General features: G+C 41.7%; 1 protein-coding gene across 2 annotated transcripts; it reads left to right on the top strand.

Moving 5' to 3' along the window:
- Positions 1-30: 30 nt before the first annotated feature.
- Positions 31-27,708, top strand: Ikbip (IKBKB interacting protein). Of its 2 annotated transcripts, none has more exons than XM_059245508.1 (3): positions 31-282; positions 16,806-16,923; positions 26,847-27,708. In XM_059245508.1, exons 1-3 carry the CDS (start codon positions 113-115, stop codon positions 27,594-27,596), a joined length of 1,038 nt encoding a protein of 345 aa, XP_059101491.1. In that variant the 5' UTR covers positions 31-112; the 3' UTR covers positions 27,597-27,708. The 2 variants fall into 2 exon arrangements, with proteins under 2 accessions (XP_059101491.1, XP_059101490.1); XM_059245507.1 differs by lacking the exon at positions 26,847-27,708 and adding an exon at positions 18,961-20,459.
- The last annotated feature ends 288 nt before the right edge of the window (positions 27,709-27,996 follow it).

Raw genomic sequence — 27,996 nt, 5'->3', positions numbered from 1 at the left:
GGGCGTGGCCCGGCCTGGGAACGGGGCGGGGCTCCTGGAGGCGTGCTGCAGCCACGTCCCGCGGTACCCCAGGGAAGCCGACCCCGGCTTGGAGATCCTCACGGTTGCAGACATGTCCGAAGTGAAGAGCCGGAAGAAGCCAGGGCCCAAGGGGGCTGCCGCCGAGCCCGAGAAGCGGAGCGATGGCAGGAAGAACCCCGAAGCACCGGGAGGCGCGGGCTGGGCGGACCCCCGCACCGGGCTCAGCCTGCTGTCGCTGGCGACGTGCCTGGGCCTGGCCTGGTAAGTGCTCGAGGCCGAAGGCCGTGGGTCGAGCCTCGCGTGGGCGCCCCGCGCCTCGCGCCAACCCACTCTTGCTTGAATGCGTTCATTTAACTCTGTTCTGCTAGCATGCTCCTGTCGCTGCCCCCTAAAGTCTGGGAACGAGTCGCCCGAGACTCGACCCACACTTTCTTCAGTGCCTACTATGCACACACGTCACAAGTTTGCACATAGCTAAAAACCGCTACTTCCTGTCCACTCTGCAGCTTTGCCGGTAAATTTGCCCCACCCTTCCCACCCCACACCCCACACCCCACACCCCACCCCGCAAAAATAAAAGAAAACCGTACAAGGGAAATGTCTGGAATCTAAAAATAAAAGTTCGTTGTTGCTGACCAACAAATGCTGATGCTTTCTCCTATTTAGGGCAGTGTGCCTCCATTAAAACTATAGTCCTTTTTTTAAGATTCATTTTTATCTATGTATATGAGTGTGTCTGTGTGTTCATGCACTTGTGTGCAGGTGCGCAAGGAGCCCACAAGAGGGTGTCAGATCCCAGGAGCTGAGGTTACAAATGGTTGTAAGCCACCAGACATGCATGCTCTTAACAGTTGAGCCATCTCTCCAACCCGGAGACAATATAATCTTATTCCTAAATTACAGGTTGAACTGTATGTAGCACTGTAAAGAATACTTCTTTTCACTTCAGACGAAACATTCATAGTTTTTGGTTTTTCGAGACAGGGTTTCTCTGTGTAATTTTGGTCCCTGTCCTGGATCTCGCGCTGTAGACCAGGCTGGCCTCGAACTCACAGAGATCCGCCTAGTTCTGCCTCCCCAGTGCTGGGATTAAAGGTGTGCGCCGCCGCCGCCGCCGCCGCCGCCGCCGCCGCCACCACCCGGCACATTCATAGTTTTTAAACCAAGCACACATTGATGATATATTAGTGTAATATGGAATAATCTCTAAAGTAAGACCGATTTTATTTTCTTCCATGTTTCTTAGGAATAACCTACTTCATCTGCATAACAAGACTGATACATTAATACATTTTTCATCATTGACAATTATTTAGTAAGAGAGCTAATAGAATTCAGAAGAGGCTCCAGGCTAGAATATTTTTGATGCTAGTACATTCCATTTTAGTTTACTGGTGACATCCCAAGCCCTGGGGTTTTGGAGGTGTATGGTTGAGTAGTTGGTTTGGTTTTTTTGAGACAAGGTCTTAGGTAGCCTAGGCTGGACTGGAACTCAACTATGTAGCTGAAGATGACATTGAACCCCTGATCCTCCTGCCTCTACCTCCCAAGTGCTGGGTTACAGGCATTTGCCACCATACCCTCCTTGAATACTGAGTTGTTGTTGTTGTTGTTGTTGTTGTTGTTGTTTTCAGTTAATAAAAACTTGTTAAAATTAAGTGGGGATCATTGTTCTCTTTAAAAGGAACTTTATTTAATGATGGTATTAGTATTTGTGGAATATATTTTGATCTGAAAAAGAATAAATGTGTTGGATTTGCTGTTTTAAATAAACTACTCATGCCTTAAAATGTGTGACCTTTTTTAGGTAAAGGGGGGCATGGTACATTTTGGATTGGAAAAGAATATTACTGAGTTGGTTCACTCTAGGGTAGTGGTTCTCAACCCCTTTGGGGTCACATATCAGATATTTATATTACTATTCATAACAGTAGCAAAATTACAGTTATGAAGTGGCAACGAAAATAATTTTATGGTTGGGGGGTCACCACAACATAAAGAACTATATTAAAGGGTCACAGCATTAGAAAAGTTGAGAACCACTGCCCTAGGGCTTAATAAAAGTGGTTTTAGCTGCTAAATTTATTAATTTAGTTCCCATTAATTACAGAAAGCCTCATAATTCATGAAGTAAACTATATCACAAAACATTCAGCTTTTCAGTAATTCTATTAGAGTTCAAAAGATTGTTCAATAGGGCCAGCAAAATGGCTTATCTGGTAAAGGCATTTGCCTGCAAAGCCAAAGGAGAGCCTGAATTCCATCCCTCACACTCACACAGTGGAAGAGGAGAATTCTATCATAAAAGTTGTCCTCTGACCTCCACACATGCTCAATGAAAGACCTATGACCCCACACATAAATAAAAAATAGTAATAAGGTGGAGAGCGATTGAGAAAGGTAACCAACACCCGCCTCTGACCTACACACACACACACACACTCACACACTCAAGCTTCAAAAGGAAACTAAAAGAATAAAACTTGAAAAGGCATGCCTAATCTCAGCAATTTAGTATAAGGGAATAGGAAGACAAAACATGTTACTGCTTAGAAAGATTCTTGTATAAGCTGAGCTCTGTCTTTGCAAAATGATTTTTTTTTAAATGCCAAATCAAAATTATAAAGCTAGAGCATAGCTCAGTGGTAAGGCACGTGCCTAATGTGCATGAGGCCTTAGGTTCTGTCCCCAGCATTACCCCCCCCCCAAAAAAAAGTTTATACATCTTTTAAATAGGTGGAGCCTATGATTATTACAAAAACAGTTAATGGTTACTTGTTCTTGGAAAGTATTTTACCCCTAGACTGGAATACATATATTTATTTATTTATTTATATAAACTAGTTGCTGTTTTTAGCAAAATTTTTATGGTAAATTTGTGGACAAACTTTAACCTAGCAGGGTATTTGCAAGCATGTCTCAAATATTTCTCATCTCATAAAATTGCTAATGGCACACTGGAATTTTAACAGCCATTGATCTCTTTACATAACACATAGATAAGCATCTAACACATACTTCGGGATCTAGAAATTGGCCCACCAGATCTTTATTAAATACTCTACTTAGTCTATCCTGGTTGTTAAAACAGAAAATAAGTGTGTCAATATAAACTGCTTTTCCATCCCATACTTTGTATGATTAAGCTAGTTAGGAGGCACAGATCTCAAACCCTTGCACTGACGACAGGTATGTTTTCAGAAACCGTTTAATGATTTGAAACTTGTTTGGGAAGTACAAAGTACATAACAAACCTGAAAGTGTATTACTTTCATCTTTCCATTAAAATTTAGATTTATTTTCTGTCTTAGTTACTTTTCTATTGCCACAACAAAACACCATGACCAAGGCAACTTATAAAAACATTTAATTCAGGGCTCATGGTTCCAGAGGGTTAGTCCATGACCATGATGGAGGGGAGCATGATGGGAAGCAGGCATGCTGCTGGAGCAGTACTGGAGTACTTAAATCTGATCCCCAGGCAAGAAGCAGAGACAGAGTGTGGGCTAACGGGGAAATGGAAGGGGCTTTGAAACCTCAAAGCTCACCCAGTAACACACCTCTTACAACAAGGCTGTAATCAGACTTTTTCTTGGGCAGCCAGCTCACAAACAACGACATGGAGACTTCTTATTAATTATGAAAGCTTGGCTGTTAGCTTAGGCTTGTTCCTAACCAGCTCTTATAACATAAATCAATCCATTTATGTTAACTATATAGCATTAGCTCTCTTCTTTCTTGCACCTCCTATTTCCTCTCCATGTCTCCAGGTGTCTCTTCCCTTCTTCTTCCCAAAGTCCTCTCTGTCCCCAGAAGTCCCACCAAACCTCTTCCTGTCTAGCTGTTGGCAATTTTGCTCTTTACTAAACCAATCAGAAGGTGCCTTGGCAAAGACACATCTTCACAGTGTAAACAAATACTCCACAACATTTCCCCCTTTTTGTCTAAATAAAAAGAAAAGGGTTTTAACTCTAACATAGTATAACTATATACAATAAGAACAATTATCAAGGGCTGGAGAGATGGCTCAGCGGTTAAGAGCACTGGCTACTCTTCCAGAGTTCCTGAGTTCAATTCCCAGCAACCACATGGTGGCTCACAACCATCTGTAATGAGATCTGGCACGCAGGCAGAACACTGTAAAAAGAAAAAAGAAAAAAAAAGAACAATTATCAAGTAAGAATTACATTCACAATGTCCTGTCCATTTGTATTTAGCAAATTTGGAGAAAGTACTCTATTATCTATCCTATCCTGGTGAGTCCAAAGTTTTATGCCTAAACCACTTTCTATCCTAACTTGTATTACCAACCTAAAAATACCTTTTTAGACCTCAAAACATTTTCTCTCTGTAGACCAGGCTGGACTCGAACTCACAGAGATTCGCCTGGCTCTGCCTCCCAAGTGCTGGGATTAAAGGCATGTACCACCACCGCTAAAACATTTTCTAAGATAAACAATTTATCTTATGTCTTTCAACCTTATATGCTTTATGCCTCTTTTATAAGTTTCTTTTCTGAATTTGGTAACAAGGAAAACTATAATTTTCTAGGAAATGTAGAGCAAGTATCTTACAAAACTATAGAAAAGACAAAGACATTTGGCTCCCTAGACAGTCACCCAAGGTTCCTCTGCAACATTGCAACATCCATGTTCGGCCTACAGGTCTAGAATATCTGATAGATTTTTCTGTGAAGCAGAAATTTTTAAGGACTATTATACTTTGTCTTAGCAAAGTTTAGCAGTCACTTTGTTTTGTGTCCTGTTTGTCCAATTTAGACAGCATACTGTGAATAGTCAAGGCAAGGGCAATTTCTTGCCCAGTGGCTAACTCTGCCACAACAAAAGCAAATTCCATAAGGAGTTTCTTCAATGCCCATCATCCTTTTTTGAAGTAAATTGGTGCTGCCAGGAGGAGATGTATCTTGCTGTCCTGAAAAGCCTGAAGTTATTGAAACATCTTAAATGCCATATTCTGTAGGTCTCTGAAGTGTTTGAAGACCACCTATCTATCTAAACTATATCTCTGTTTAACCTTGAAAATATACCTAACATAACTACAAGTTTGATTATTATAGATAACTAACTACTAATCTGTATTTCTTAATTATACATTACATTTTCAAATGAGCTGCATAGGTACATTACCTTAAACAATTGTTTAAACAAAAATAACCTTAAATTTGTATCAATATATAAAAATCCATACCAATGTAAAATATTGGAAATTAATAGTTACTTTTTAGTTTAAAGCAGATTCAATAATAGACACTTTTATCCTATCCTTTCCATACTCCTCCCCCCCTTTTTTTTTGAGAAAGAGATCCTTAAATCCAACCTTCCTTACTTAGTTTCCTCTCTTACCATGACCCATAACAATTTACAAACAACCCCACTAAACCATGACAAACATTCATAACCCACCAAATGACCAAAATCACCCACCCCAACTCTTGGGAATGTAAACATTGTATTCTTAAAATTACCTACCTTCTGCTTTCTGGGGACAACTGCATCTTTAGGGGACCCTGAGAAAATTGAGATAATGGTCAAGTCCTGGGAAAACTACATGTAACATTGGTTGTCTAGTCTGTGTGTAATGGGAAAGTGCAGGGCTTATCTCAAGTCCTGGCTGGAGTAGTCTGTGAGGCTGGACCATCTAAGCTAGCAGCTTTGAAGTTGTTCTGGATGCAGAATTTTAAGGAAACTGTAACAGAGGCATTCTGAGAGGCTGGATCACCTGGGCTTGTCTTTATTGGTGTCTGGTGTTGTATGATATTTTGTTTGTGATCTAACAAATAAAACTTGCCTGGAGATCAGAGGGCAGAACTAGCCACTAGTTAACCATAGAGGTCAGACAGTGGTGGCACACACCTTTGATTCCAGCACATGGGAGGTTCAAGCCTTTAATCTCAGCACTAGGGAGGTGGAGACATGAGTATAAGGTGGGTGGAGCCAGGATCTCAGCCCCTATTTGGTCTGAGGATTCATAGAGGTGAGAAATCTAGTGGCTGGCTGCTCTGCTTCTCTGATCTTTCGACTTTCACCCTAATGTCTGACCCTGGGTTTTTATTGTTAAGACTAATTAGGATCGCACTTCAATCTGGTCCTTTTTTTTCTTTCCTGAAAACACATGAACTTTTAAAAGTAACATATATATCTGCATTAACACAAGTATGAAATATACAGTGTGCACAAGTCAGTTAAAGATGATTTTTTTGTTTTATGTTTGAGCAGATAAAAGGCATCTGTCAACTTTATAAGTCCATTTGGACTGCATAACCAAACCTCTATCCATGCCATATGAAAGGATGGTATGTAGTATAAGTCATGAAGATTCTATAGCCAACAATATTTATCATGTTTCATCCAGTCTCGGAGCTGTTCCCATAGTAGAGGGATCAGCATAGATGTCAGCTGACCTGTATTCTTTCTTGGTTTCTTTTTTCATGTCTGTAGCCAAGATTTTCAGAAGGTCTCCCTCAATCAAATCTGATCTTTATTAATTTTAAAGAGAACCATAACTTTTTGTTTCCTGTGGAAACAAAGGCACAACCTTTCCCCCTACACAACATCTTTCTAACTTTCATTTTGAAGTTAAGACATTCTTGAAATATATATAGGTTGGTTTAATTTAGCAGTTTCCACAATCCAATGTCTCTCAGGAGCTTTTTTTTTTTTTTTTTTTTTTTTTTGGTACGTTACCATTTAAAAAATTCCAAGACAACAAAGCATCATACAGGATCCAGATACCCTGTGTATTTCCCATCTTTCTGTGGCTTGTTCCTTTTATATTACTTTACTCTCTCTTTAAAGACTTCACTTTATTATTTTTAAACTATTTATTTTCCTATGAGTGTCTATACCCACTTTCTTCAGCATCTAAGCGCATTTTTAAGCATACTGTATGTGTTTAGAGGTTTTCTCAGTCTGGGCCTGACTTTATTGCATACCTGCAGAATTCTCTGCCTGTGGGAGACAAACCTTGAATGACTAGGCTACTGCTGCAGAGTGGCACTGGCGTCTGGCTCCGCCCACCTGGGCTCTGTGAGAGCCTAGCCTCATCAGCAGGTATGGGCAGGAGCGTGCTTACTGCCCCAGCCTTGGGGGTTTGCTGAGTCCCAACACCAGGTGTTTGTTGTTGTTTTTTTGCCTAACAAGGTGGCTGCTCAAGTACTCTGCTGCACAATGGGGCCTCCTAAAAGAGCCACACCCCTGTACACTGCACCTACCTAAAAGACCTCGGTCACCAGGAAGCCACACCAGAAAGCCATGTTCGACTCAGTGTCCTGAACTCTTTTTTTCTTTTTCTCTCTTTCTTTTTTTTTTTTTTTTTTTTTTTTTGGTTTTTCAAGACAGGGTTTCTCTGTGTAGCTTTGCGCCTTTCCTGGAACTCACTTGGTAGCCCAGGCTGGCCTCGAACTCACAGAGATCCACCTGCCTCTGCCTCCCGAGTGCTGGGATTAAAGGCGTGCGCCACCACCGCCCAGCTTTTTTTTTTTTTTTTAAATCTATAGCTTTCTCAGGACTTATATGGATATATGTGGCCCCACATTGGGCACCATATGTAATCGGACTTTTCTTTGGGCCTCCATCTCACAAATAATGACACAAGAGACTTATTAATTATGAAAGCTTGGCCTTTAGCTTAGGCTTGTTCCTAACTGGTTCTTATAACTTAAATTAGCCTGTTTATATTAATCTATGGTCTATCATATGGCATAACCTTTCTTCTATCTTGTTTATCTTACTTCCTGTCTCTTCTCTGTGTCACCTGGCATCTCCTCCCTTCTTCTTCCCAGAGTCCTCTCTGTCCCTGGAAGTCCCACTGAAAATCTTCCTGCCTAGCTATTGGCAATTTAGCACTTTGTTGAACCAATCAGAAGGCAACTTGGTAAAGATGCATCTTCACAGTGTAAACAAATATTCCACAGCACAAGGCAACACCTCCTAATCCTTCCCAAATAGTTCCACCAACTGGGAACTAAGTATTCAGATATATGAGCCTATGGGAGCCTTTCTCATTCAAACTACCAAATCATCCTATTACCAACTTGATAGTATTGAAGATGACAGTTGCCCCAAAACATGTGCTGTTTGGTTTTTGGCTCTGTACTCTTTGGTGGGGGGGGGGGGGGTACCACCCAGCTCCCAAATCACTCAAGAGGCTTATTCTTAATTATAAATGCTCAGCCTTAGCTTGGCTTGTTTCTAGCCAGTTTTCCTTAACTTTAATTATCCCATCTACCTTGTGCCTCTGGGCTTTTCCCATTCTTTTACTTCTGTAAATCTTTTTTTTTTAAATAATTTATCTTTATTTTATGTGCACTGGTGTATGCATGTATGTCTGTGTGAGGGTGTCAGATCTTAGAGTTACAGACAGTTGTTAGCTGCCATGTGGGTGCTGGGAATTGAACCCGGGTCCTCTGGTAGAACAGTTGGTGCTCTTAACCACTGAGCCATCACTCCAGCCCCTACTTCTGTAAATCTTACTCTTACTCCGTGGCTTGCTGTGTAGCTGGGTGGCTGGCCCCTGGAGTCCTCCACTTTCTCTGGCTCCTTCCTTTCTCCTCCCAGATTTCTCCTTCTATTTATTCTCTCTGCCTGCCATCCCCGCTATGCCATTTAGTTCTTTATTAGACAGACCATCAGGTGTTTTAGGCACAATAATACAGCTTTACAGAGTTAAACAAATGCAACATAAACAAAAGTAACACACCTTAAAATAATATTCTACAACAGACATGACTTATATACCTTATCTGGAGAGATGGCTCAGTGGTTAAAAGTGCTTATTGCTCTTGCAAAGGAGCCAAGGTCAGTTCCCAGTACCCACATGGCAACTCACAACCTGCCATAATTCCAGTTCATGGAATAAAGTGCCCTCTTCTGTCTTCCACAGGCTCTACACACACACAGTGAACATAAACTCTTGCAAGAACATACACTGTGCCAGGCAGTGATACCTTTAATCGTAACATTCCAGAGGCAGAAGTAGACAGATGTCTGAGTTTGAGGCCAGCATGGTCTACAGAGTGAGTTCCAGGACAGCTAGGGCTACACAGAGAAAGTCTGTCTCAAAGAGCGCGCGACACACACACACACACACACACACACACACACACACACACACACTGTATCAGAGTTCTTCAAGGCACAGAACTGCTAGAATTAACATATATATTAAAGAGAGTTTGTTAGACTGGCTTACAAATTGTAGTCTGAATAGTCCAATAGCTGTCTCACAACAGAAAGGCTGAGAATCCAGTCATTGTTCAATCCACGAGGCTGGATATGTCAGTAGTCCAAATCTGGCACTGGAGCCCTGGAGCACTCCTGGAGAGGTGCTGATCTTCAGTCTGCGTTGGAATCCTGAAGAAGCTGAATTTAATATCAGCCTCAGCAACAGGACAGTGAGAGTGAGGACAAGCAGGCAAAAAGCAAAAGTTTCCATCTTCCATGACCTCTTATGTGGCCAGCCACCAGAAGGAGTGGCCCAGATTTAGGGTGAGTCATCCTGTTTCAAATAATCTGATTAAGAAAACCCCTCACTGGGCCTCAGTGGTGCACGCCTTTAATCCCAGCACTCGGGAGGCAGAGGCAGGCGGATCTCTGTGAGTTCGAGGCCAGCCTGGTCTACAGAGTGAGTTCCAGGACAGGCAACAAAGCTACACGGAGAAACCCTGGGGGGGGGGGGGGGACGACCCCTCACAGGAATGCCAGAGCTTGGGTTGATTCCAGATGTAGAAAAGCTGACAACCAAGATTAGCTATCATACACATATACACAAACAACAGTGTGTTTTGAGAAAGTTAAAATGTTAGAATTTAGGAAGGTGAAGTGGCTCAGGGGTATTTACCACCAAGCCTGGTAAGTACATGGCGGAAGGAAAGAATCTACATCCAACAGTTCCCCTCTGACCTCCCCTCTCACCATGAGTGGTACATGTGGGACCACACATAATAAATGATTTTTTACTTTTTTTTTTTTTTAATGTTAGGACTTTACTAAACAAAATATAAACTTATTTAATTACATAAAAACTTGAGCAACCAAAATTCCAATATGAAGATTCTCTGGAAATTTAACACATTATAACTTGTTTTTGTAAATCTTTTATGGTATTTATAATACAACAAGTCAAAAGCTCTTTGTATGTGGGTGCATGTGTATGTGGGTGTGATATATGCAGCTGCATGCTGTACATATATGGAGACCAGACATCAACATCTATGCCTACCACTGCTGACCTAATTTTTTTTGACATATATTCTGACTTAACCCAGAGCTCACCAGTTGGCCAGTGATCCTCTTGTCTCTAACCCTCTCTTCCCATGCACTGGGGTTACAGACACCTGGCTTTTGGTTTGATTTGGTATTTTTTTGGTTTTGGATTCGTTTTGTTTTTTTCTTTGAGATGGAGTTTCTCTTTATAACAGTCCTGGCTGTCCTGGAACTCTCTGTAGACCAGGCTGGCCTCAAATTCAACAGAGATTGGCCTGTCTTTGCCCCCAGAGTGTTGGGATTAAAGGTGTGCGCCACCACTGCCCCGCACAGTGTATGTTCTTGCAAGAGTTTATGTTCACCGTGTGTGTGTGTGTGTGTGTGTGTGTGTGTGTGTGTGTGTGTGTGTGTGTGTGTATAGAGCCTGTGGAAGACAGAAGAGGGCACTTTATTCCATGGAACTGGAATTATGGCAGGTTGTGAGTTGCCAGCACCTGGCTTCACATCTGACTTTTATGGGAGTGTTGGAGATCTGAACTCAGGTCCACGTGCTTGAGGAGCAAGCACTTCGCCCACTGAACCATCTTCCCACCTCCTCAAAAGCTTTTTGTTTGTTTGTTTGTTTTTCGAGACAGGATTTCTCTGAGTAGTTTTGGTGCTTGTCTTGGATCTCACTCTGTAGACCAGGCTGGCCTCGAACTCACAGAGATCCGCCTGCCTCTGCCTCCCGAGTGCTGGGATTGAAGGTGTGTGCCATTACCGCCCGGCCAAAAGTTAAAAAGCTCTTTTAACAAGTAATAGGACTCAGGGTTTTTTCTCTCATCCAGTATAACTTTCTCTATAAATCTTTTAAGATCTTAGCTAATTTTATTTCTAGTTCTTTTGTTACTGGTGTTAGTTTCATATAAAATAAAGGGTTGTACCTTAAACACTTTCTGGGTTTTGTTGGATGATTTGGTTTGATTTGAATTTTGGTTTTTGTTGAGATGGGGTTTACTGTGTAGCCCTGGGTGGCCCGGAACTCACTATGTAGGCCTCCCAAGTGCTGGGATTAAAGGCATGTGTCATGGTTGGCTTTTTTTTTTTTTAACATCCCGACCGAAGTTTCCACTCCCTCCTCTCCTCCGACCCCCTCCCCTGAGTCTGCCCACCCCCTCAATTCATTCCTCTTGTTTCTGTTCAGAAAGGGGCAGGCTTCCCGTGGGTAGGCAAAGCATGGCATATCAAGTTGCAGTAAGACTAAGCACCTCCCCTTGTATTAAGGCTAGGCAAGACAATCCAGTATGAGGACTAGATTCCCAAGAGCCAGCCAAAGTGTTATGGACAGTCCCTGCTCCCATTGTTAGGAGTCCCACAAATAGACCAAGCTACACAATTGTCACATGTACGTAAAGGGTCTAGGTCAGTCCCATGCAGGCTCCCTGGTTGTTGGTTCAGACTCTGAGTTCCTATGCGCCTAAGCTAGTTGTTTCTGTGAAGGGTTTTTTGTGATGTCCTTGTCCCCTTAGGCTCCTACAATCCTTCTTCCTCCCTCTCTTCAGCAGGATTCCCTGAGCTCAACCTAATGTTTGGCTGTGGGTCTCTGTATCTTTTCCATCAGTTACTGGATGAAGGCTCTTTGGTGACAATTGGGGTAGTCACCAATCTGATCACAGGAGATGGCCAGTTCAGGCTATGTATCCACTATTGCTAGGAGTCTTAGCTGGCGTCACCCTTGTATATTCCTGGGAGTTTCCCTTGCACCAGATTTCTACCTGATACCCCAAATGACTGCCATATCAAGACATCTCTTTCAGTACTCTCCCCTCTCCATCCAACCCCCAACCCAACCCCTCAAGTTCCCATGCCCACCTGCCCCCAATCTACCTAGGAGATCTCTTCTATTTCCCCTTCCCAGGAAAATCCCTCTTTGGGCCCTTCTTGTTACCTGGCCTCTCTGAGGCTATGGATTGTAGCATGGTTATCTTTTACAGTTAATTTCCACTTATGAGTAAGTACATACCATGTGTGTCTTTCTGGGTCTGGATTACCTCACTCAGGATGATTTTTTTTCTAGTTCCATCCATTTGCCTGAAAATTTCCTGATGTTATTGTTTTTAACAGCTGAGTAGTACTCCATTATGTAAATGTACCACATTTTCTTTATCCATTCTTCAGTTGAGGGACATCTAGATTGTTTTCGGGTATTGGCTGTTATGAATAATGCTGCTATGAACATAGTTGAGCTAGTGTTCTTGTGGTATGATTGAGCATCCTTTGGGTTTATGGGGTATATGCACTGTGTGGACCACATCTTTCTTTTCCTGCATCACTAGCACTAAGTCAGCTGTGTGCTGCTTGTATGTATGATCTACTTGTAGCAAGGGTGTGAGAGGCTAACCTGAAGGAGAAGGAGGAGGAAAGTATCAGAGATATTTCCACTAACCTGACACTATGCAAGCATTAATGCTTGACTCTGAAGAGAAGGCCAACAGTAAACAGCACTAAAACGTCCAATAAAATAAAAAGCCCTTAGCCAGGCATGGTTGCGCATTCCTATAATCTCGGTACTTGGGAGGCTGGGACGAGAAGACCAGGGCTTCAAGAGATTAGTTAATCCTGGCCACACAGTGGTTTGAGGCCAGCCTGAGCTACATGAGACACCGCCTACAAAAAAAAATGAAAAGAAAGAAAAAAGAACCTAGATGCCCGTCAACCGAAGAATGGATTATGAAAATGTGGTTCATATACACAATGGAGTACTACTACTCAGCAGAGAAAAACAATGACAGCATGAAATTTGCAGGCAAATGGATGGAACTAGAAAATATTATCCTGAGTGAGGTCACCCAAACCCAGAAGGACAAACATGGTATGTACTCACTCATAAGTGGATTCTAGATATAAAGCAAAGAACAATCAGACTGCAACCCACAGAACCAGGGAGGCTATATAGCAGGGGGGACCCTAGAATGACTGTGGCTTATAGTAAGTTTTGGTTTTACTCAATTACTGGGCAAGCCTCAATGAAACATTTCACTATTAGGATAAGAATTTATACTGTATCAAGCTGATAATAAATAAATACATAAAAAAACACGAGAGAGAGAGAGAGAGAGAGAGAGAGAGAGAGAGAGAGAGAGAGAGAGAGAGAGAATGAAAGCTAGTTCTGAGCCCTTCTACTTTTTATGAGGAAAATGGAAATTATGTACTTTAACCAATCATCAATTATAGCACTTCAAAAAATTTAAAAGAAAGAAAGAAAGAAAGAAAGAAAGAAAGAAAGAAAGAAAGAAAAGGAAAAAGAGTGCTGTAAGGCTGTTTTTATTTTTTAAATCTCTGTGGTATGTGTGTGTGTGTGCACACGCGTGTGCTGTCTGCCTCTGGACATCATTGCTGGGAACTGAATTGGGTCTTCTGGAATAACAGCAAGGGCTCTTTATTATAGAGCCATCTCTCTGGGCTTAGGCATTTTTATAATGGATCAACTTTTACTCAAAGCCTCCTATAGTAATGTTTTTATTCTGAGTAAACTTGCTCCTCTATAGGATAAGTTTATGGAGTAACAACGCAATAACAGACAATAGAACTAGTCATTGAAATTAACTCATTTTTATAGGTGACAGCCTATACTAAGAAAGAGGAAAAAAATAAAATTCATAATACAACAATAAAGCAATTATGGGGATGTAGCTCAGTAGTAGAGTGCTTGTCCAGGATGCCCCAGGATCTAGGTTTGTTCTCAGCAACAACAAAAAAGAAAAAAAAGATGGGGGGAGGAAAAATTGTCTAACCATCATCCATCTTTAAAAATTAGGAAAACAGCCGGGCTGTGGTGGCGCACGCCTTTAATCCCAGCACTTGGGAGGCAGAGCCAGGCGGATCTCTGTGAGTTCGAGGCCAGCCTGGTCTACTGAGCGAGATCCAGGAAAGGTGCAAAACTGCACAGAGAAACCCTGTCTCGAAAAACCAAAAAAAAAAAAAAAAAAAAAAAAAAAAAAGGAAAATAATGCTTTTTAATATGAGTTTTGTTTAAAAGTTCATATTAATACACAAAAGAGACGTTGATCTCTACTAATTCTATAAACTGGAATTATATGCTAGACGTTAACCTGCATCATCAAAAGAAACGTATTTTATCTAACTTTGTAATATTTGTTTAGCAAAAAGACAGTTTTACACAGTCTTACAAGTAGTTAACCCAGTGAGATCACTGTAAATTCAAAACACTGGCGCCTTTGAGGATACTCACAGCTGCACTTTGAGAGGCCTCTCAACTCTCTGGGAAGCTTTGGAATCTCTTGTCTTTCCCTGGAAAAGTATTTATAAACTATGATTGGCAAGTGCTCCTCAGCCTGGCTGCATACTCAGAGTGCCTGGGAAGCTGTTAGACTAGTCAGTATCCAAGCCATATCCATGACTAATTAATTAAGAATCTCTGTAAATGGGGACCCAGTCACGGATGTGTTAAAGCTGCCTAGTAATTGATTCCAATGTGTAGGGAAGATTTGTAACTACTAATATAGATTCTGTGGCTAAGGCACTTCTCCTGATTCTGCTCTCTCGCTGTTTGACGACTCAGTGTACAAAAGCATGAACTGCCTTTTCTGATCCTGGAGAACTGAGTTAAAGTAGATAACCAAAATGATATTAAACCTAAGCCATTCCTTCTGTGCCTACTCATTTCAAATCTACAAAAATATGTTCCTTTATTGTTTCGAAGATTAAGATAAAGTGTCTGGCTACCTCAGTAAAGCATCCGATTCTTAGACATTGGGTTAGCTTTATTTTATGTGTTTGAGTATTTTGCCTGCGTGTATGTGCATCACATGTGTGCCTGGTGCCAGTGGGGTAAGGAGAGGGCATTGGATCCCCTGGAACTGGAGTTACAGACAGTTGTGAGCTACCATGTGGGTGCTGGGATTAAAAGCTGTATCCTCTAGAAGAGCAGCCTGGTGCTATTAACCACTATTTTACCAGCCCAAGGATAGCTCTTCTTCTTTTTTTTTTTTTTTTTTTTTTTGTTTTGTTTTGTTTTGTTTTGTTTTGTTTTGTTTTGTTTCTGCTCTTTACTACAGTTTTGTTTTGTTTTGTTTTGTTTCTGCTCTTTACTACTTCCCAGATGAAGAGAACACTCCAATTTTGTTTGCTTACATGCTGGCTTCAAAGCTGGGATCTTTGACATGTCAGATAAGCACTCCTCCTACCACTGAGCTATACCCTTAGCCCTAATTTCACTTTGTGTATGGGTGTGTGAGTGTGCATGTGCGAATGTATGGAGGCCAGAGGTCAACCTCTGTCATCACTCCTCAGAAGCCAGCAACCTTGGGTTTTGAGACCCACTAAGATCTGGGTCTCACTGATAAGCTCAGGCTGACTGATCCTCTATCTCCTTCCCCGGTTCTGGGATTACAAGGGTACCACCAAGCTTTGTATGTGGGTGCTAGGGATCATACTCAGGTCCTCATGCCTAGATGGCAAGCCCTTTATCAACTGAGCCATCTCCCTACATCCTGAACCCTCATTTAGAATGACATCTACAGGATTCCTATGAGCATATTGTTGAGTATATCAAATATAGCCTGTTTTGCATGCATATTCTACTATCACTTTGACAATGGCCCTCTTCTGTATTTTATCTCTTCATAACTTTTTTTAAAACAGAGTCTCATGGAACCCCAGTTGGCCTTTGAGCCCTCAACTCACTATGTAATGGAGGATGGCCTTGAATTTATGGTCCTCCTGCCTCCTCCTCCTTAAATAATACAGTTACAGGCATGCATACCATAGTCTCAGTTTGAGGGACAATAGCTTAGTAGTGCTGGGGATTGAGAACAGAGTTTTTATTCCAAATAGTTCAACTCTGACTTCTTCCAGAATACTTCTTTTTCATACATCTGTTAGCGATGCCACTCTGCCTCACTCACTGAGCTGTGAACCCTGCAGAGAGGCAATGTTGAGTCATCTTTGCAGTGCATTAATCCCGACCCCTTCCACACAGTCGGCACCTGAGTGGTGAAGTCAGCCCACAAACACTGCAGCAGCCGCTCGAGAATGCACATCACTTGTGGTTTTATTTTATTTGTGATGAAATGCGATATTTTATTTGTATGTTAATACATAAAGTTGCCTGGAGATCAGAGGTCAAATAGCCATTAAGCAGAAGTCCAGCGGTGGTAGCACACGCCCTTAATCTGATCACATAGCAAGCAGAGTCTCTGTGTGGTCAAGGACACAGCCAAGCATGGTGACACGAGCCTTTAATCCCAGTACCAGCCATAGAGACCTGGAGGTCTGTATAGACAGGCAGTACCCAGGAAATGATATGGTTGGGTTTAGACCCAATGAGAAGGCAGAACAGAAAGGCAATAAAAAAAACAAGTCAGGCAGGAAAAAACTCTCTATCTGGGGAAGCTACTGCTGGTGGTAAGCTAAAGCTAGTCGTGGCTCTTGGCTCTGATCTCTTTGGCTATTTCCTCTGTATTTGGCTTTGTGTTTCTTATTTACTAAGACTGTTTAGAATTTTGTCTACAATCGTTCTTATCAGAAGTGAGTGACAGGCATTCTTTTCTTCTTCTCCAGGCTTGTATTTCAGCAGTCGGAAAAGTTTTCGAAGATGGAAAACCAGTACCAGTTACTGCAAACAGAAAGCGGCGAGTTTCAAGGACTACGGAATAAAATCAGTTTAATTTCAGACAAGGTAAACCATTTCCAGCTGGGCTTGACGGCGCACGCCTTTAATCCCAGCACTCTGTAGGCCGAGGCAGCAAATCCCTGTGAGTTCAAGTCTGGCCTGGTCTACATAGCAAGTTCCTGACCAGCCATGGCTAAACAAGTATAGTTGATCTTTAGATATAAAAATATAATATGGGAGGGTTGGGGATTTAGCTCAGTGGTAAAGCACTTGCCTAGCAAGCGCAAGGCCCTGGGTTCGGTTCTCAGCTCTGAAAAAAAAAAAAATATATATATATTTATATATATATATATATATATATATATATATATATATATATATATAAAACATATGGGAGCCAGGCAGTGGTGCTGCACACCTTTAATCCCAGCACAACTAATATAAGGCATGGTCTCTTCTTAGAAGGAATTTAGAGCTCTTTACCTGGCCAATTAACCAGCCCATTGAGGCAGATTTCAGTCACATTAAGCTTCCCCCCCCACTCTCCTGACTTCTTACCTCTCCTCTGAACATTCGTTGTGCGTTGAGTCTGTCATCCCACTGATGTCACCCTTCTGGGTTTTTTAATGGTTTGCTTGTTTGTTTGTTTTTTGACTCCCGTCCTCCCTTTTAGAGCAAACACTGCCTCTTTCCTGTCTCTCTAACACCTAGAAACAGAACTAGCTCCTAGGGGATGCTCATAGTTCTCATCAGGACCCTAGACTGTCTGATCAGAAGATCTAAAGCATCGTCTGCTCCATCCAGTTAATATTTTATCAGCAGCATCTTGCACAAGGTCTGGCAAAAGTGAACACTCACGGCACTGTATGTGGCAACCAATAATACAGTAGGTACCGAAAGACCTTCTGACTATTAGAACCAGGGCTGTGGACTTGGCTTAGAAGTATTGGGAATCATCCAAGGTTTTGTTTTTTTAAGATTTATGTATTTATTATGTATACAATGTTCTGCCTGCATGTCTGCAGGCCAGAAGAGGGCTGTGAGATGGTTGTGAGCCACTATGTGGTTGCTGGGAATTGAACTCGGGACCTTTGGAAGAGCAGTCAGTGCTCTTAACCTCTGAGTCATCTCTCCAGCCCCTAAGGTTTTTTTTTTTTAATGCTGCCCCATGATGTGCTTAGTAGTTTTCAAAAGCTTAATCTGCTAAGTAGTATGTAAGATGACTTAGAGAGGACGTGAATAATAGATAGTACTTCTGGGATACTATGCTTGGGCACTGAAGTCTGGGTCAGGACTCCACCAAGTGTTTCCATGGCTCCCCTTGTTCTAGTGCGTGCAGATTGCTTTGCTTCCTAAGTAAGCTGCTGCAGGGCAGAACTGTGCCCCCTTCAGTGTTCTGTCTCAGGACAGTGCTGCAGACACTTGAAAGCTGAATAATCATTTCTAGGTCTCTTCATCATCTCTAAAGCCTTCATCCATGTGAGGGTGGAGACTAGTGAAGTCCATGGCATGGCCCTTCCAAATATCCCAGCCCGTTCTAAGACGCCCTGCAGGCTCACACTGCCATTTGATGTGGCTTGTCTCAACTACTACTATAAAAACTCATTTCTGCCTTTTTGCCATCCACTTCTAGTTCTTTGTCTGCAAGAGGTTAGCAAAAATAAGAATAGCAGTTCAGCCAGAAACTTCCAAAATCATAGGTTTCAGAAGAGGTAGCAAATTTTACACAGTTGCGGTTCCTAAAAGCCAAATAGCCATAAAAATGACATCTACATTACTTTCCATTGTCATGAAAAAAGAAACTCCAATAAACTTCAGAAAATGTTAACATCATTTCTTTTGACTATGCCCTCATGACAAAGATACATTGAATAACTAGGACCGTGAGTTCAAGTATACATTTTTCCAACACAGGGCTACTCTATTAAATTTGTTAAAAACTACTTATGATAAATGTTTCTGTCCGTGTGATTCTGATGGACTTAGATATTTTAGGTGTCTTCGGAATTTGAACCTTGTATGTGTTATGCTCCTGATTGTTAACATGTTTCTCTAATATAAAAATGATTAAGTGGCTCGGGGTTGTTTGTGTCGTAAATGCAGCTTGAGTCTACTGAAAGTATCCTGCAGGAAGCTACATCATCCATGGCTCTGATGACCCAGTTTGAACAGGAAGTATCTGGCCTCCAAAGATCCATGCAGGACATTGAGAATAGTGAAGAGATGCTCACACAGAAGATGCAAAACCTTAATGAAAAATTCCAGAACATTACAGATTTCTGGAAGAGAACTCTGGCAGAAGTGAGCAATAGTACAGCCATTTTCAAATCAGAAGCAAAGCATATACATTCTCAAGTAACCATGAAAATTAACTCAGCTGAGCAAGAAATGAAATCGCTCACTGACCGGCTGAAAGATTTGGAAGACAGCACCCTGCGAAACGTCAGAACAGTAAGCAGGCAAGAAGAGGAAGACCTTCTCCGAGTGCAGGCGCAGCTGAGCTCTGATTCGAAAGCAGTTGAGAAGCTGGAAGAAGAGCAGCACGCTCTCCTAGCCAGAGATGAAGATCTGACCAGTAAACTTGCCAACTACGAACCCAAAGTTGAGGAGTGCAAGGCACATTTGCCAGCTGTAGAAAATGCGATCCACTCCATTCTCAGAGTCTCTCAGGATCTGATGGGGACAGAAAAGAAAATGGAAGACCTGACTCTGCAGATGTTTAACATGGAAGATGACATGCTAAGGGCAGTGTCTGATATAATGGAGATGCAGACGACCCTGGAGGGAATTCAGTACGACAATAGCATATTAAAGATGCAAAACGAACTGGTTGTTCTGAAAGGGAAAGTTCACGATTTCATAGCCTATTCAAGTGCAAGAGAGAAGGGGACTTTGGGGAAATATGACCTAGAAAATAAGGGAGCTGATGATTATTAGGGTCCCTGCACACTTTTGATGGACTGTATTATTCAGTGGAAATCAGTCAGTTCTATGTTTTTTTAGTCATATTTTTCTGCCTCACTTTATAGAGAATAAGTGGAGTATGGACCACATGGAGTGTGCACATAATTAGAGTTCTCTCTTTTTAAGCTCTAAAATTTATTTTAACCATTTTAAATAGAAATAGTTCTGCTGGGAGGTGGTGGTGCACACCTTTAATCCCAGCATGCAGAGGCAGCAGCAGGCAGATCTCTGAGTTCAAAGCCAGCATGGTCTACAGAGTGAGTTCTAGAACAGCCAGGGCTACACAGAGAAACACTTTCTCAGAAAAAAAGAAAGAAAAAGAAACAGAAAGAAAGAAATAGTTCTAAAATATATATTGCTCTACTTTTTAGGCAATATATTTAATATTTACATGTCTTTCCCATAGTTAATAGACATTATTACGATTTTTTTTGTTTTGTTTTCCAAGACAGGGTTTCTCTGTGTAGCTTTTCACCTTTGCTGGAACTCACTCTGTAGCCCAGGCTGGCTTCGAACTCACAGAGATCCTCCTGCCTCTGCCTCCCGAGTGCTGGGATTGAAGGCGTGCGCCACCATCGCCCAGCTTGAATTGCATTTATTATACCAGAGATATATGTATATATAGAGAGACATAGATACCTATAGCAAATATTGAGACCGTTTACCGTTTCACTGTGTGACCCTAGTTTTCTGTTTTTTCAAAGCTGTGTCTGTTTCTCATGTTTTTCTGCCTCCCGCTCTTGCAGTCAGTTGATAACATACCTGCCTCTGCCAGTTTTTCATATTCAGACGACAAGTTCCTAGGAATTTCACCTCAAGTGGAAGGTAATAGGCCTGCAGGAGAGCCTGGGGTTCTTCCCTGAGGTAACGGCACATTCTGAAAACTGTGGCGCCTGGGAAGTAGTTTCCTTTTTGCAAAGGTTCTAAACTGTGTTACAGACACTTAGAAGTTTAACATGTGAGTAAATGTCTTCTTACTTTGTCCTCATTAATATTTTCTATTGACTGGTTATGCTTTGAAGCATGAGCGTACAGAGTGCCTTTGTGTGCCGACTTTAATTTCTAAAGCTTGAATTGTGTGTCACTGGAGTTCACTAACTAGCTAATAGATACTTAAAATACAAATATGTAATAAGCCTGTGCCTGCTTTAAAGATAAAACAATGTAACAATAAATTATGATGATTATGATATATTTATGTCATTATTTTATGGATTCCCCAACTTATGAAACTGTTTGTTTTACATACTGATTTTATTTTTTAAAAAATTAGAGCTGGAGCTAGGCTTGGTGGTGCACACCTTTAATCCCAGCACTCAGGAGGCAGAGGCAAGCAGATCTATGAGTTCAAGGCCAGCCTGGTCTACACAGTGAGACTGTGTCTCAGATAATAGTAATAGTAATAAGGCCAGGAGATAGCTCTGTCGGTGAAGCGCTTGCTGTGAAAGCGTGAGGCCCTGAGTTTACCCAGCACTGACATGAGAAGTTGGGTCCAGCAGTGGCGGCCTCTAATCCCAGCACTGGAAGGCAGAGCCAGAATGCAAATATCACATGAGAAAACTATTGAAACATCTATGTCTATGTATCACTCTAAGAAATTTGCCAAGCTGGGCAGTAGTGTTACATACCTTTAATCCCAACACTCGGGAGGCAGAGGCAGGCAGGTCTCTGTGAGTTTGAGGCCAGCCCGGTCTACAGAGCGAGTTCCAGGACAGCCAGGGCTACACAGGGAAACCTGCTGGTGACATGTCAGAGGAGCTTCGGATGGCAGTTGACTTCAGGGTGTCAGCCCACCAGGAGGCGAATCCCTGATGGGTGAATCTCAGATAGACAAGGCCCCAAGACCACAGGCTCCAGAGTGTCTTTTGTTCTGCTGTGCCTTGACATGTTTGCTGCTGCCATCTTTCTCTGGTACCTGGCATGGTGTGAATGGGTGTGGGGAGATCCCCACTGCCGGTAATGTAGTGTGTTTATCTCATGGAAACATCCCTTTCTAATGGGCATTTTTACCTGTGGATTATTATGAAGATGATTTCTTCTTAAGCTGTACTGTCTAATTGATAATAATAATGTTAGTTTAAATAGATTTTTTATGATAAAAAATAAAACAAGGAAGTATCACACAGCTAGAACACATGAGTTTCTATTGAGGAGCCGTATAGACTATGGCTTAAGTTAATGATTAAGAAAAATGATTGAGTCCCAGTAGCCCAGCTAATTTAAATTCTTTTAATCTTAATGTTGGGAGGTATGTTTACAGGCTTCAGAGTGCATCATAGCTGAAACAAAGCGGTACCTGAAGCTGACAGAGATCTCAAAATTGTAATCAAAGCAATTGATAAACCATTTTGGCTATGGGAGGGCAGTAGCATAAACCCTATCTAGAAAAAAAAACAAAAAAAGAAATTTGCACTGGGGCTAAAGAGGTGAGTCGGTGGTTAAGAGCACTGGTTGTCCTTGCAGAGGACCTGGGTTTGATTCCCAGTCTTCACGTGATGGCTCACAACCATCTGGAACTCGGCTTTCAGGGTATCTGGCACACTCTTGACTTCTGCAAACACCAGGCATGGCGTGCATGTGGTGCACAGACATATCCATATATATGTATATACAAAACATCCATATGCATAAAATATGTGTTTCTTTATTTCTTATTTATCAAAATTGTCATTGGGGAGGTCTAGATACATTTAATGAATCTTCCTTTGTTTCTCTTTTGTGTGTTTTGGAGCTTTTTATTTTATTTTTCAGACAAGGTCTCAGTATGTACCCCAGATTAGTCTTAACTCACCATCTTCTTGCTTCTGCATTTCAGGTAATAGGGGTTACAGGTATATGCAATGGCACAGACTTCATTTTGTTGTACTTTATGAAAATTGCCAATATTCTAATATACATTTTTGTATCTCTATAATTGATAATAAATTTTATATCAATTAGCTCATACAGACTACTGTCCATTTATTTAACAATTTCAGCACAGATAAAGCAGTTTTACAGCTAGGCATGGTAGTGCATGTCTGTAACTCCAGGTTGAAGCAGGAAGAGTCCAAGTTCATGGCCAAACTGGGCTACATAGCAGGACACTAACAACAAAAGTCTTGCAAAACGAGAGGCTGAAGAGATAGCTCTGTGGTTAAGAGTGCTCCTGCAGAGAACCAGAGTTCAGTTCCCAGCACCCGCAAAAAGCTGTTCACAATCTCCTGTAACTCCAACTCTAGGGGATCAGTGCCCTCTTTTGGCCCCCATAGGCACTGACTGCTCTTCCAGAGGACCTGGATCCTATTCCCGGCATCCACATGGCAGTTCACAACTGTAATTCTAGTTCCAAGGCACTCAGTGCTCCTTTCTGACCTCCACAAGCATCAGACATGCAAGTGATACATAGACACACATGCAGACAAAACACCCATACACGTAATATACAAAAAGAATGTTTTAATGATTTATTTATTACATAGACAGTGTTCTGCCTGCAGGTATGCCTGCAGGCCAGAAGAGGGCACCAGATCTCATTATAGATGGGTGCTGGCATTTGAACTCAGGAGCTCTGGAAGAGCAGCCAGTGCACTTAACCTCTGAGCCATCTCTCCAGCCCATAAAATAATTTTTTTTAAATACAAGAGGGGCTGGAAAGATGGTTCAGCCGATAGAGTGTCTGCCTAGCATTCCTGAAGCACTGGGTTCTATTCCCAGCCAGCACTGCATAAAACCAGGCCTGAACACTTGGGAGATGGAAGCAAGAAGATCATAAATTCAGGGTCATCCTTAACTACATAGAGAGCTCAAGGTCAGCCTGTGTCTACATACACATATGCATACATGCATAGTTATATATAATTTAAAGGGATAGCTAGGGATGTAGCTGAGAGAAGAGCACCTGCCTGTCCTATGCAGGGTCCTGAACTTGGTCTCCAGCACTAAAAGGGAAGGGAGGGAAGGAGTGTGTAGGGGAAAAAAACAAAGGACTTTGGCGTTTCTAGTCTGTTAGCACACTGTATTGAGTTTCCATTTTAGAAGTTCATAATAAATCCTCTCCAAGCCACCAAATGAGTCAAAGCGGCTCCCTAGTGACGTGGCCTCCTAAGAGAACGAGCTCTTTCTGAGACGTCTCAGTCAAGCCACACTGTTAAGCTGTGCTTACTCCACAGAGGTAGATACAGGAGCAAATGGCAGCCTAGAGATCCAATAGACAAAGGGAGCCTTCTGTTCCTCTCACCCATGGGACACTCTTCAGCAAGTAAGTGTACTGCAAAACGTGATCCCTAAAAATAAAATAGTTTGCAATTGTTAGACTTCCTTCCTGTTTGTAGCTACTCATTAATGTTATACTCGGCATAACTTCATCACAAGCTGACTTCTCTACCAAAAGCACACTCTGGGTCACCTACTCCACCAATCACTGATGGAGCATAGGGCTATTGAAGAGGGAAATTAAATAGACACTGAAACCAAGCATGTAATGGAGCAAAGAGGAGGACTTACTACCTTGAGTTAACTGGTCTACCTCATTTCAGCAGATCACTGTAACCCTTCTGTAGGAGAATATATATTTTTAGGTGTGTTACTTTTGTTTATGTTGCATTTGTTTAACTCTGTGAAGCTATGTTACTGTGCCTCCCAGCACCCATGTGGAGACTCACAGCTCCCTGTAATTCCATTTCCAAGGCATCTGAGGCCCTTGTCTGGCCCACATGGGCTCCTGATCTATGTACTATACCCAAACTAACACAGGTATACACATGTAAAAAAAAAAATTTTTTTTATTTTTTTTTTCAAAAATTGGGTATAGATGGTTGGAGAGATGGCTCAGCAGTTAAGAGTACTGGCTGTTCTTCTAGAGGTCCTGAGTTCAATTCCCAGCAACCACAAAGTGGCTCACAACCATCTATAATGAGATCTGATGCCTTCTTCTGGCATTCAGGCATGCATGCAGATAGAACACTATATACATAATAAATAAATAAATAAATAAATAAATAAATAAATAAATAAATAAATAAATAAATCTTTAAGTAGGATGAACCTAGGAGCCCACTGGTCAGCCAGTCTAGCCAATTGGTGAGCTCCATGTTTATAGAGAGACCTTGTCTCAAAAAATAAGGTAGTACCGTGTGTGGTGGCACAAGCCTTTGATCTCAGTTCTTAGAAGGCAAAGACAAAGTCTACACAGGACATTTCAGGCCAAAGGTACAGAGTGAGACCCTGTCTCCAAAAAAAAGAAAGGAAGGAAGGAAGAAAGAAGAGAGGGAGAGATGGAGGGAAGGAAGGAAGAAAGAAAGAGAGAGAAAGAGAGAGAGAGAGAGAGAGAGAGAGAGAGAGAGAGAGAGAGAGAAAGAGAGAAAGGAAAGAAAGAAAGAAAGAAAGAAAGAAAGAAAGAAAGAAAGAAAGAAAGAAAGAAAGAAAGAAAGAAAGAAAGAAAAGAAAGAAATGTGGAGAGCAATAGTAAAAAACACTTGGAACACACATTGACTTCCAACCTACACACACAAAAGACTATTCTGAGCATATTCCATTTTTACTTAGATAATATATATATATATCACAGCCAAAATGATCTTGAAAAGGTAACTGAGTAAGTACAGTCTAAGAATGACAACCCATCAAAAGCATTGAAGAAATGTATACTTGCTCTAGAAAAACACCTGATGCCTGCAGATTAAACTGTGTATCTTATCTCATGAAAAATGTTTTCAGCCTTCATATCTTCTTTTGGTTCCATGTCTTTTCTCTGAGTTTTAAATAACCAGTTTCTTGACACTTTGCTTCCAAAACTACATAGTAAACACCCTGAAATCAGAGCCTGCCTTGATCCTGCTTGCATGTGATACGAAGCATGGACAGGTGTTGGATCAAACTGCTTTACTGTCAGTGGAAAGCTACAGCATGTAGCAGTTGGAGACAGCTTTGGGGAGTATGCTGTCTCCTTCTACCATGTGGGTCCCAGGGGCTATCACCTTGGCAACAAGCAGCTTTGCTCACTGAGCATCTCACCAGCCCTGCCAATTATCCTTTTTAAAGATTTTCATAAGTGTATATGTGTGTGTATTTATCTGTGTTGTGTGTCTGCCACGTCTACACAGGTACCTGTGTAGGCAAGATGATGTTGTGGGATCCCCTAGAGCTGAAGCTACGAGGCTTGTGAGCCACCTAGCATGGGTGCTGAGAACCAAAGTCAGGTCCTCTGCAAGAGCAGCAAGCACCCTCTCCAGCCTCCCAGTTATATATTAATAAAGCATTTTTAAATGCCTGCAATATCTTAATAAAACTGTTTTTTTTAAGTGGAGGGATAAGGAGTTTCATACCAGTCAGGACTGCATAGCAAGACTCAAGACTGTGTTTTTATATTTAAAAAAAAATTAAAAAATGCTTGCTCTGTAGCCATGTGGCAGACCTTATCTAGCATGCATGAGGCTCTGGTTCTGTCTCCAATACCACAAAGAAAGAAAAGCCAGGCGCTCTCGCCTGTAGTCAGGCTATTCAGGAAGCTAAGACAGATAGAAGGATCACTGGAGTCCAGAAGTTCAAAACCAGCTTGGGCAACAGAGCAAGACCTGTCTAAAAAACAAAACCAACAAAGGCAAAAACAAAAAGAGGTTATGTTGTCTTCTCAGTCCTAAACAATACCAAAGTGCCTCTGGAGAGTTCTTCCCTTCTCTAGCTACAAAGAACACACATCCCTGTCTTCATTAGCTCCCCTGTTACTGTATAGAGGACCAATGATATAAGAACCATCAAGAAAAGTCATTTCCAATAATGTTTGATGAAATGTCCTGAGTAGTTTCCTTATTCATTATTGGCAATATACCTGAGTTATTTTAAATCCTCTTTTCTAATTCCTTTTGGAGTTTTGTTTTTTTTTTTTTGTTTGTTTTGTTTTTTTTTTTTGTTTTTTCAGTGCTGAGATTCATAACCCAGAGCCCCCCAAAGAGCAGTAAAGTCGGGGGGGACCATGAATTTTAAGTTGAATTTTCAATGTCATGTTTTGACTAGTTTAATCACTGTGGTATTGTGTTTCCTTATAGTATCAGAAATGTGAGGCTCTCATGGAACAACTAAAGGCTTTTCAAATATTGGCTCAACTAAAGCTCCTGCAGGAAGAAATCCACGAGATGAAAATTTGGTCGAGCGGGATGACCGAGAAACACGGGATATTGAGTAACTCGTTAACAAGTCTTTCCCAAGACATTACAAAAGTAGACCAAGGTACAACTTCCACGGCCAAAGATGTGGGTCTCAAGGTTACGAGTGTGAAAACAGATCTCCGCCGCATTTCCGGTTTAGTGACAGAAGTCGCGTCCTTAGCCGACTCGGTGCAAGAACTGGAACAGAAGGTCGGGAAAGTAGAAACAGTGACGGTCGAAAACATAGGCGATCTCCTCTCCAGTAGCATCGACCGAACAGCGGCCCTTCGAAAGACTGCGAGTGAAAATTCCCGGAGAATTGACTCGCTCGCCCAGGGGCTGGCTGAGCTCCAGGGTGACTTCGACAAACACACCGACAGATTTTTAAGCTTAGAGAGCGACAGAGCCAAAGTTCTGAAAGCCGTGGCGTTTGCAAATGATCTAAAGCCAAAGGTGTACAATCTGAAGAAGGACTTTTTGCGTTTGGAACCGCTGGTAAATGATTTAACACTACGCATCGGGAGGCTAGGGTCTGACTTAATCCAAAGAGAGAAAGAAATTGCTTTCTTAAAGGAGAAAATCTCTAATTTAACGATAGTCCAAGCTGAGATTAACGATATTAAAGATGAAATAACACGTATTTCAGATTAGTTTGGAATTAAGATTAGAGGTAACTTTTTAAAAATGATATTTCTGTTCTGCAAAGACTGAGAGTGAGAAATACTGCTATTTTGGAATAAATTCCGTTTTGTGTTTGATACTATTTTACCCCATAATATTTTTTAACTTATTCATATGTATGTGTGGCCATGTGGGTGGGTGCCTGTGCAGATCAGAGAGTGTATTGGATCCCCTGGAGCTAGAGTTAAAGAGCTATCTGATGTGGGAGGCGGGAACCGAGGTGGGTCCTCTGGAAGAGGAGCTGGGCTGTCTCTCCAGTAGTACACTGAAACGGACTGAACATCTGGATGTACAAAAGAACTATGGCGAAACTTGTAACTCCCCCCTGGCAGACACACCTCTGAGCCTATCTGTGAGGGCTTTTCCAGAG

This window comes from Peromyscus eremicus, chromosome 18, assembly GCF_949786415.1.
Source record: "Peromyscus eremicus chromosome 18, PerEre_H2_v1, whole genome shotgun sequence".
NCBI classification, from domain to species: domain Eukaryota; kingdom Metazoa; phylum Chordata; class Mammalia; order Rodentia; family Cricetidae; genus Peromyscus; species Peromyscus eremicus.
Note: the sequence above shows the minus strand (reverse complement) of the source record. Positions and strands in the feature narration are given on the sequence as shown.